This window comes from Marmota monax, unplaced genomic scaffold (assembly GCF_021218885.2).
Source record: "Marmota monax isolate L192 unplaced genomic scaffold, Marmota_monax_Labrador192_F-V1.1 WCK01_AAM20220418_F8-fsc00012, whole genome shotgun sequence".
Taxonomy (NCBI): domain Eukaryota; kingdom Metazoa; phylum Chordata; class Mammalia; order Rodentia; family Sciuridae; genus Marmota; species Marmota monax.
The window spans coordinates 33,476,909-33,488,297 of NW_026695227.1; the positions used below are offsets into that span (position 1 = coordinate 33,476,909).

Here is an 11,389-nt window from a genome sequence, read left to right on the forward strand (position 1 = left end):
CCCAGGCTGGGATCACTTTCTCAGCCTCCCTTATCTCTCCCTGCACACGCAGCGCAGCGTGGGAGGGAATATAGTCATGAACCAGCCTAGCCTCCAGGATGCGGCTGCCAGCCCCCTGGAGAGGGAGTGATGTCAGTCCTCTGAGTCACCATGTTGCTGGGGTGGTGGGAGTGGGAGTCGGGTCGTAAACACAAATATACCCCACCCCAGAGACTGACATTCACTCCAAATACACCCCACCCAGAGAAACACTCACTCACGCAACTCATTCACAGCCGTACCACGCACGCCGTCTGTGCCAGGTTTTGAGCTGGAAGCTAGTGACAGGTGCACAGGCCACCCTGGCCCACTCTTCACGGAGCACACAGCTGCTCAGGAGATAGCCTCCCGCACACCCAAGCAGAGCCATGCATGGGCCAGACCAGACAGAGGAGTGGGCAGCCCCTCTGCCTTCCCCAGCACCACCCCCCACTCTACTTTCAGACATCCTCACCCACACCTTCCTTCTGCTCCCTCTTAAAAAGAAAAACTCAGACTTTTAAGATTAGTAGAATTTATTTGAGCAGTCATAAACAGAACAAAGTAAAACCAAACAAACAAACAAAAAAAAAAACCCAACCAGTGAATTGGACAGACCTCAGAACCAAAGCAGCTTCAGAGAACTCCGACCACTGACGTGAGCCAACAGCACTTACAGGAAACGGAAGGGCACTGTAAAGACAGCTTAACTGGCTCCGGCTTAAATGGTTAATCATTTAGAGTGCCCCCCACAATTAACTAGAGGTCAGATATGGTAATTAAACTCCATATTGGGCTGGTCTCTTTCAAATCAATGGCCTCCCACAAAGATTATTTAACAAGCCCAGGGAAGAGCAGCTTCCTCCCCTCCATTTCTCCATAAGAGAGAGCTGCTTGTTACCAAGGTGCTCTAGGTCCGGAGACCAAGGCACTCACTGCCCAAAGTCCTTCCCAGCCATCAGGAGGCGAAAACAGATTCCATGCTACTATTGCTGCTGCCAAAGGAATGCAGCAAAACACCTGCTCACAGCAACTGAGACCCTAGTGTGGGCCGGGGGTGCTGAGCAATAGGGAAGACACAGGAGTGAGGAGTCCCCAGGGAGAAGTAGAACTTTCTGCTAATCTAGTAATAATCATTGTAGTCCGCATTTATTAAGCACTGGCTACATGACCCAAAGTGGCCTAAGCATTTCCTGTGGGATAGCATGGTTATTCTCTATACTAGTTATGCTCCATTCGCTTCCTTCCCACCCCGGAGCTATTCTCTACCCTCCTCTCCTGCTGTGGGATGCTCCCCTGCTCTTTGCCCTCCAGTAGAGTTGACCAAAGGGAGAGGAAACGGGAAGGAGGGAGAGAGAGAGGGCAGGTACTATTCCCCTCTTCCTCCTTCCTTCCCCTCTGGGATTACGGCTTCCAGAGATCCCCTCTCATTTCCTGCAACTCTGTATCTGTCTTCTCTTGTCCCTTCAGCTCCACACAGGGCAACCACCTCCTTTTGATTTTCCCAGGACCGTGCCAGGTTCAGTACTGCACGTCCCCTCCGTACTAGACAATCTGGGGTGGTTGAGCACCCTGGCTTAGGGGTGGTAGAGGCTTCCCAGCTTCCAGCTGGTGCTTGTCTCCGACCCCCTGGTTCTCCAGGTCCAGCTACAGAGTCATGGTCTCACCCCTTCATGCCTCCCTCACACGAAGCTTGGGTCATTTTAATGGAGAGATCCACGGAGCTAAAGAAAGGGCTTCCCTCCCCCTAATGCAGGGCGAGGAGTGGTGTGATGCCCCACGGCACAGGTATGGAGTTGACAGATGAGCCAGGTTCCCACTTTGGTCTGAAAGGGAACAAGGGGCAGGAGCAATGGCAGAAGCCACCTGACTGCCAGGGGAGGTAGAGAAACGTCCTCCCAGCCCCTGCTAGCCCCAGCCCTGCCTCCCACACTCCCAGCTTCCAGCAGAGCTTCCTGAAAGAGGAAAGCAGGGGAGGTTTTCAGCTTCATGTTCAGACAGGCTTGAGGATGGGATGGAAGCCTAGAGAGAGGGTAGGGGCATAGTTTCAGCCCCTGGTCCCCAACAGAGCCCCAGGCGGGAGCTAAGCTGAGATCCCCTTCCTAGGGGCAGAAGAAGCTTCCCAGAGGTCCCAGGCCAACAGAGAAGCTGAGTCCCCAACTAACCAGACAGACACAGAGCTCAGGACAGCAGCAGGTGCAACCTGAATGTGTTGGGGACAGGAAGAGTTCCGCAGGGGAATTCAGGAAGATTTCCTGGAGGAGAAATATTGGGTCATTTTGATGAAAAGACCCATGGCATCCCTTGGCAGCCCCACCCACACCTCCATAAGCAATCCTATCATTCAAGTCAACTTAGCTCTCCGATCCTCACTACCAGAATGACAAAGAAATGTCATCGTGAGTGAAGTGTACAAGTTCGGGGCAGGGATGAATGGCTGGAAAGAGTAGCAGAGGAGCTGCACATTGCCACAGGGAAACTTCATCTCTGCCCTCCAGCCTCCCCCAAATGCCCTTGAACCCATATGTGAGGCTGTTACTTAGCATCTGTGTTCAATTATTGACCTGCCTGGGCATTCCTGTCCGGGAGGGCAAAGGCCAAGTTAAGATCAGAGATGAGAGAATCAGGCTTGCCACCCTGCTTAGACCTGGTGTGGGGGGTGGGGGCATCACTGGGAGGGGACTGGAAGAAAAGACGGGACACAAAAGGACTTTCCACACGTCCTCATTTCCCAGCACAGGAGATCTGAATTAGTCACAGGAGGCCTGCCCTCTGACCCTGAAGCCAAGGGCTCTGAGAATGAAGATCTGGCTGTCGGAGGTGGGAGGGATTATGCTGGATATCCAGAAGTAGGGAAAAACACAGTACCCAGTGCTTGCCAGAGTAGCCCCAGTCCCATGGCAGCACCTTAAGTATTGTTTGCCCTGTGTCAAATTGGGGGGAAGAAGAGAGGGAGATGAGAAATCAGGGGAGAGATAAAAGAAGATACACCAGGGAGAACTGGATTCTGTGCCATTTCACAGAGGCCTAGAGGGGGCTTGCAGTAGGTGGGTAAAGAGGACAAGAGAGAGCACTCTTGGTTCCAACCTCCAGTGTCTGGTGAGTGGGTCTCAGGCCTCCCCTCTCCTGCTAAAAGACAAGCTTTGGAATGGAGATGTAGCCTGGTCAAGCCCAGCCGGGAGATTTTCCCGCTCAGCCTGAAGGCCACGGAGAAAGGAGAGAATATGGTCAGCTGGCTGGAGGACCAGGCACAGGGCACTGTGACTTGGGATGGGCAGCATGCAAATGAGATGTAAATAAGTATGCAGAGCAAGGCCAGCCAGGCTGAGCACTCAGAACAGCAGGTGGGTGGGACTTTATTGACTGTCTTCAAACCCGCATAGGCTGGTTTGAGCTGCAGGCAGTGAACATGGAGTTGACCATGCAGAGCTGGGGGATGAGATGGGAGCTGATAGGTTCAGGAGGGAGGAGCTGTGTCACTCAGTATGTGATGGACGTCTTCACACTTGACTCTACTGTTTTCTTCAGGATGGTACCGCGGCTAGAGCAGGAGCCAGAGCCAGAACCAAAGCCAGAGCCGGACACAGAGCAGGAACCCAAAGCAGGTCCCTGTCCAGAGCCCCAGTTGGCACTGAAGCCTCCTGTCACAATGCTGGAACAGCCGGACCCAAAGCTGCCTCTCCCGCCTCCGGGTCCTCTGAGTCCACAAGTGCCCACCTGGCCATCACCAACTCCTCCAGACACCACGGCACTGCCTCCCACAGTCGCTGCCAAGAAATGTACCAGGGTCAAAAGCAGGGTCATCAGTGCCCCATGGGAATACCACTCTCAAAGTCCCCAGATACTCACAGATAGTGACCTGGTTGCTGCATTCCCCTGACATCCTGGGCATGGGGGGGAAAACAAAAGGAAGAAATGCTAAGGAAATCTGCAAAGAATGCATCCCCAGGTGTTAAGCCTCTAGGAGCAGCTCACCTATCCTCTCAGCATACAAAATCCAGTCCCCAATTTAAAATCCCTCCCAGCAGAGTCAGTTGCTCTTAGCAACTCACAGTGTCAAGAAATCTTTCATAATCTACCCCTCCTTTTTTAATACTGGAGATTAAACCCCCAGACACTTTACCACTGAGCCCATCCCCAGGCTTTTTTATTTTTTATTTTGAGACAGGATCTCACTAAGTTGTTTAGGACTTTGCTAAATTGCCAAGGCTGGCCTCAAACTTGCAATCCTCCTGCCTCAGCCTCCCAAGTTGCTGGGATGACAAGCATGCTACACTGTACCCGGCCTCAGAATTCCCTTTAGCAAGGAGAGCATTTTGTTGGCATTCCATCCTCCTCCTCCACCCTATCACATATTCCCAGGTCCCTTCAAGCTGCCCCACCAGTACTCCTCTCCCTCCAGCAGCCTGTGGTAGGTGGCGATCTCCACGTCCAGAGCCAGTTTTGTGCTCATGAGTTCCTGGTACTCCCGCAGCAGCCGGGCCATGTCCTGCTTGGCCGTTCTCAGAGCACCCTCCAGCTCGTCCAGCTTGGCCTGAGCATCCTTCAAGGCCAGCTCCCCACGGTGCTCAGCGTCAGCAATGGCTGATTGCAGGTTGGCATTCTAGAAAGCAGTAGAAATGAGAGAGAAAGTAGCTGTAAGTCCAACACAGCATCCCAAAGAACCCACTGTGGATAGAGCTGGAGGAACATCAGCCTCATGAGCTCAAAATTATCCATGACTGCCCCACTCCCCATAAGGAACAGTATAGCCTCCAATGCTTTCTTAGTTCCTGCAGGGAGTTCAATAGAGTCCCCCAATCTTTTCCTGCTTCCAGAACCTCAGGATATGACTTATTTGGAAATACAGTCTTTCCTGATTTAATGAGTTAGGATCTCATGATGATATCATACTGTATCTAAGGTAATAACTAAAACAGTGGCTGGTGTCCTTATCAGAAGAGGAGAGGACATAAATACAGACACAGAGAAGAGGCTGTGTTGAAACAGACACAGAGATCAGAATTATGCAGCAATAAAACATGGAAAGTAGCCAGGCGCCGTGGTGCACACCTGTAATCCCAGTGACTTGGGAGGCTGAGGCAGGAGAATCACAAGTACAAGGCCAGCCTCAGCAACCTAGAGAGGCCCTAAGCAAGTTAGTGAGACCCTGTCTCAAATTAAGAAAAAAAAAAAAAAAAGGGTGGGGGCTAGGGATGTGGCTCAATGGTTAAGCGCCCCTGGGTTCAATCCCTGGCTTTTAAAAAAAAAAAAAGGAAAGTTAAAGAATCCCTGGAGCCACAAAAAGCTAGAAAGGACCTCTCCATCCCCAGCAGAACCTTAATAAATCACCATGATTTCAAACTTAGAGGCCCCAGAACTGCAAAAGAATAAATTTATGTTGCTTTAAGCTGCCAAGTTTGTGACAATTTGTGCAGCTGCCTACGAAACTAATACTACTCCCTTGAGCTCAAGAGATCCTTCCCATTTATTTCCCCCCCAACCATGTAAAGGGCTCCTGTCCTGTATGGGCCTTTATCCTCAGGTCTCATCTTGAGGGCAGCCAGGGTTCATAAGTGGCTGGGGACAGCCCTGTTACAGTGTTCTGTCAAACCCTTTGCCCTGAGTTTCCATCTGAGAAGCAGCCTCTGCATGTGTTTTCCAATTAGTAGGGGACCCAAGGAAGGACAGGCTCCCTGACTCATCAGCCTCCCATCCAACTAAGAAGGAAGGGGTTCCCTAAAGGCACTGTTCCACCCCCAACAGGGACCACCATGGGAACGTCATCTCCACTCTATCCCTGAAGAAGCTGAGACTCAGAAAGGTAAAGGGTAGCAGAGTGGGGACCCAGTGCCAACCTAGGGCAACTGGCATCCAGCACCTGGGACCTAGCACAAGAGCACCGAGGCCATTAGGCTTGCATAGAAAAAGGAAAAGGGCACTTGATCCCCAAGAGGGAACTCTCAAGAAATGCTCATGCCTTTGCATGAGGAGCCATGATTTCCAGGCCTGAGCCCCTGCTAGACACTCCTCAGGGCTGGCCCTGGAAAGACCTCTGGCTTCAGAATCAGTGGTGGACTTGATTAAAAAGCAGGAATCTGGACCTCACGCTTGGAGATTCTGATTCCCCAGGTCTGCCTGGGAGCCTGGAATCTGTGTCATATAGATACCCCAGGGGATTCCACAGCAAGGGTCCAAGTCCTTTGGGAAAACATGGAAGCAACAAATTGAGCACTAGGACCTGTCCTATGCCTCTCAACCTCATCTCATTCCAGAAGACAGCTGTGAGGATGTTTGGGATGAAGTAAGTGGCCTGCCAATGCTCCAAGAACCAGCCCCCGGGGAACCTGCCTGGGAGTGTGACTTGATCATCAAACTGCCCTGCTTAGAGAATCCACCTGCCTCTGGCTTCTGCTCACCACCCTCTGTGGGTCCCAAAATGTATTCTTTGGCTTTGGGAAATACAAGTGCAAAGACTTGAGTGCTTTTTAAATCATAACCCTTCCCAGCTAAGAGTGAGCTTTCTGCAAGGAGCAGGGCACCGCAGCCCTCCCCATATCCTGCCCTCCTCCCCTCAGAAGCTTGTGAGGCCCCTGCCTAAGGAGGGCTCAGCCCCCACCTGACCATCACCCATCTTGCCTTTCTCTGGGCTCTCACTGTCCCCAAAAGGGGACAAGGAAATTCAGTAGTTGACCATAAGTGCCTGCTTGGTTTGAGGAGTAAAAGTCAAAAGAAGAGATGGGAAAAGAGATTCAGAAGCCAAAAGCAAGATGTCCACCTGGATGTGGTAACAGTCCCCCTGGGGTTTTTGCATGCAGGGGCCCTTTCCTGAAAAAGTCAACAAACAGCCTGGAGGAGGCAGAATTCATCCCAGAGGATACGTGGGGGTCTCTCCACCCCAATTACCCTAAGCCCCATCCGGGTACCAAGGCTTCCCACAACCCACACGAGTCTAGCCAGGAAGAGCCTGGGACCTGGGGAGAGCCAAGGCACAAAGCAGTGAGCCAAGGCCCTGGGAGCCTGACCTGCTCCTTGAGACTGGCGATCTGACTCTGCAGCCTCTTGATTGCTTGCTGCAGCTGGGACATCTGGACCTTGGTTTCCTTCATGCTGTCCCCATGAAGCTGGGCCGATGCCTGAAGCTCCTTGTACTGAGGGGAAGAGGGGAGACACCAGTGGTTGAGCAGACCACCCCCTTAACCCCAACCCCCTAAACCCCACCTCCCAGCCTTTGGAGATGTCTCTTCACATCCTCATCTTCCAGATGTGGGTTCACTGCTTGAGACCAGGACATAGCAGTTGTGCCTACGGAAGCCCAAGCTTGTCTCCGACAATTGCCTTGCAGAGGATATGCTCCTGCCCACCCAACCCTGGACCTTCAAGGAGGTTATCAGAACTGCCCCAATGGAACCGAGATGGGTGACCACCCTAGGGAGCAGACATGGAGACCCAGCCATTTCCAGCATCATGCCATCCCCCTGGCCCCAGCACCTTGGTCTGATACAGGGTCTCAACCTCAGCCTTGCTGTTCTGGGTGATCTCCTCGTACCGGGCGCGGACCTCGGCAATGATGTCATTGAAGTCCAGGCAGCGATTGTTGTCCATGGACAGAACCACAGATGTGTCACTTGCCTGGATCTGCAGCTGGCCCAGCTCCTACAGGGAGGACTGACTCAGTGGCCACCAGTTCCCTCTCCCCTGGAACCCCATGTGGGGGAGGAGGCCTGAGTTTCTTCCCACATTTTGTCAACTGGCCATCCTCACTCAATCTTAGTGGCCTTGCATATGTCCTGCCCTCTGAGGGCCTCAGTCTTTCTTCCCTCTTGAAAATAAGGCCATAGGATGGATGGTCTCTAGTAACCCTTGAAGCTTGACCATTAAAGGAAATGGTGTTCAAGACCCAAAGTCACCTCCTCTGCCCTTTATCACTGTCCTGCCCACATGCTCCTACTTCTCTCCAGCACATGCCCCCCTTGCAGGGGCCACGTGACATAGCACACCAGGCTATGGGCTGAAACCTTTGCCCACAATCCCAGAAACCCTCCTTCATGAACTTCTTCACCTCCTTCAAACCTTCACTCTAACTTTACCTCCTTATGAGGGCTATTTGAAATCACCATCTGCCCCACATTCCCAACCCTCCTTTCTCTATCCTCCATTGCGTTTGTCACCTTCTGTCATACTGCACAATTATTTACAAGCCTAGTGCTTACGTCTGTCTTCCAAAAGAAAACAAGCTTTGTGGGTTTTGTCTGGTTATTCATTGATGTACCCCTGGTACCTAGCAATCCACATAGTAAAAGTTTTCAATAACTGATTGTAGAATGACTGAATAACCACAAATCTAAGCCACCCTAAATGGCTTCTCCTCCTGGTCACTCCCCACATGGCCACAGGGAGCCTGCCCACCCTGTCCCCTTTATCGCTCCCACCTGCCCTTGGCAGATCCTCACCTCTTCATACAGACGCTTCAAGAAGCAGACGTATTCTCTCAGAACTTCCAGCTGGCCTTCCAACTCCATCTTGCTCAGGAAAACCCCATCCACGTCCTGGAGACAGGAAGACAGAAATCACGCATCTCTTACTTTCTCTTTGTGAACTTTACACTGGCTTAGAATTCTGGGCACCCACTGCCCAAAGCCACTTTCCAGATGCTTCTTGCTTCCTCCTCCAGCCCCATCCTGGCCCGCTCTCTTCTTTGCCCTACTCTGGCCCATGCTGCCTTCTGGAAGCTTCCTTGATTGACTCCACTCCTTCCCCACCCACTCTTTCACTGACACCCAGAGCTCATCACTTAGGGCTTCAATTGGATCTTGTCTTGGAGTCCCTTTTCCCAGGGAGTGGGGGGTCTGCAGGTAGGGTGGGTGGTGTCCTCACTCAGGACTTCCACCCTCTGCTTCCCAGTGTAGGAGCAGGCTCCATGCACAGTAGGGCTCAGGGTCTGAGTGGAGCTCTTGACACCCCCTCACCTTCTTGAGGACCATGAAGTCATTCTCCACGGTGGCATGCTTGCGGGCCTCCTCCTCATATCTGCCAGGTAGAGAAGGACAGTCAGGTGCCAGGCCAGAGCCCAGGGCCCTGCCTCCCAGCATGCACTTCCTGAGGAGGGCTCCCCTGCTTTAGATGGTCCAAAGCAGAACCAGTGACCAGCCCCCTTCTCTGCTTTCCTGCCAGGAGGCTCTGTCACATCCTAGCTATGTTCCTGTGCCACTCTTCCAGCTCATGTCCCTGTGACAACAGGCCACATTACTTCACAGTTCCTGGGGCACATTCAAGTGCCTGTTCTCAGTTATTATTCACACCATCACCTGCAATAGGCTGTTTGGGTTTATCAGGGGGAAAAGACTTAGCCAGGGTCCCACTGATGATGAGCCTGCCATAGCAGATCTAGAATCCAGGTCCCCTTGCCCAGTCCTGGGCTCCTTCCAGCCCTTCTTCCTCCTCCTTAGAGCCCACTCCCAATAGCTCTGGGAGGTAAGAAAGGTGGATAAACTTTTTCCAGTGCATGGATATGAAAAATGAGGCTGAGAGAGGTATATGGCTTGCCAAGGCCACACAGCTAGTCCTTGTCACAGTCTCTCCACCCATGCCTCCTGCCAGTCAATGGTGGTGCTCCTCACCACCAGGTGACCTATCTGGGAGCCCAGAACCACAGCCCGACTGTGAATCATGCCCTGGGCCTGGGGATAATCCCAATAAATTGATTTCCTTCCACCCCTGAGACAGAGAACATCTGAGTCACTTTAGCCCACAGCCTGCTAAACAGGAATTTCTTTAAAAAAAAAAAAAAAAAAAAAACCTACTGAGGCATTGTTTAAATAGCTCTTCCCATCCCAGAAACATGGGCCCTCACAGCTGGGGCCTAGAGGAAATGGGCCTGGACCCACCGGAAACAGATCACCCTGACCTTCCTCTGAGTCTCTCCAAACCTGGGTGGAGGTGGGGGCTGTGGGGTCTCCACTCCCTGTAGCAGGTGGGGCCCTTATGAGTTAGGGAAAAGGGAACGCAGAGCAGAAGAGGGAGGACAGTCATGTCCTCTAGGCACAGGCTACAGACCACTCGGGTCCTCTCCTCGCAGACCCCAGGGGGCGACGTCAGTACCTACTTGGCCTTATGCTCCTCCTCCTGGTCCTGGCAGGCCTTCAGCTCGGCATCCAGAGCCCCTCTTTCTCTCTGCAGCTGCTCCAGCTGCCTCCTGAGATGTGCCAGGTAGTCCTCAAAGACAGGCTCCAGGCCCCGGGGGCTGTCACTCACCTCCAACTGCTGCAGCAAGTGCCACTTGGTCTCTAGGACCTTGTTCTGCTGCTCCAGGAACCGCACCTGCAACCCAAGCATGGGGTCCCTGAGGCTCCTGTGGGACTCCTCAGGCAACCTCTGGAAAGTAAAGCTTCAGAGGCCTTCCTGTCAGCACCCTGTGTCAGCCTTCCAAGCCTGGTGGCCTTTCATCAGAGCCTGGATACATCAAAATGATTGGACAGTCTAACAGGGAAGGGTCTTCCCAGCAGCCTGGCTATTTCCTGTCCCTGAACCCCAGCCATGGAAAACAGGGCCTCAGCAGAACCAGGCCACAGGGGGACTTCCTTGTTGTGGAATTGACTAGAAAAGTGATAGAAAAAGGTCTGATTTCCCCATTCTCAGTCCATCAAGAGCAGCTCCTCTGAGGGAGGGGGGAAGACAGTTCGAGTTGACCCTCACCTTGTCAATGAAGGAAGCAAACTGGTTGTTGAGGGTCCTGATCTCCTGGGTCTCCTGCGTCCTCACCACCTGGAACTGGGAGTCAATCTCAATCTTCAGTGGGGTCAGCAGATTCTTGTCGATGGTCACTTCTTGGATGCCCCCAGGAGGGCACAGGGAAAGCCCAGGCCCCCCACTCCCCTGCCCAAACCACACCCCCTGCCTTCCCCTCGACCCCCAGGCCCTCCCACGAGAGGCCCCTCGGCAGCCGACAAAGGAACTGAGGCTCCTGCTGCTGAAGCTGCCCTTGCTGCGACCCCCTGAGAGAGCAGAACAGGCCGAGTGAGCGCTGAAGCCCCTCTTGGCCCTGCACGGGGAAAGAGACATGGCAGAGACAGTCGCACAGAGGCAGACAGACAGACAGATGGTCAAGGTGTGTGTGTTTCTGCCCTAGGGCCCTGGCACGAGACTTTTATCCCCTCCCGTACCTGGGCTGGGCCTTGGAGAGCAAGATGCTCTCTGCCTGACTGTGTCTGTCACTTGGCTGCAGCTGACCTACTCTGACACACCTGGAGAATAGATGTTTCGCACGTGCAGAACTCAAGGAAGAAGGAGACCCAGGCCCTACCCTGGGAGCCCCTGGGCGGATGGGACAGACTGGCCTGCCCTAAAGTCAAGGAAGCAGCTGTGGACCTGGAATACAGTGCTGAGGATGGGG

The 11,389-nt window shown here is 53.1% G+C and overlaps 1 protein-coding gene across 1 annotated transcript; it reads right to left on the bottom strand.

The window, feature by feature from the left end:
* Positions 1-2,250: 2,250 nt before the first annotated feature.
* Krt78 (keratin 78) lies at positions 2,251-11,188 on the bottom strand. Its single transcript, XM_046435600.2, has 9 exons — positions 10,693-11,188; positions 10,103-10,317; positions 8,967-9,027; positions 8,451-8,546; positions 7,489-7,653; positions 7,023-7,148; positions 4,401-4,621; positions 3,868-3,902; positions 2,251-3,785 (listed from the first exon to the last, which is right to left on the bottom strand). Exons 1-9 carry the CDS (start codon positions 11,056-11,058, stop codon positions 3,499-3,501), a joined length of 1,572 nt encoding a protein of 523 aa, XP_046291556.1. The 5' UTR covers positions 11,059-11,188; the 3' UTR covers positions 2,251-3,498.
* Positions 11,189-11,389: the final 201 nt, after the last annotated feature.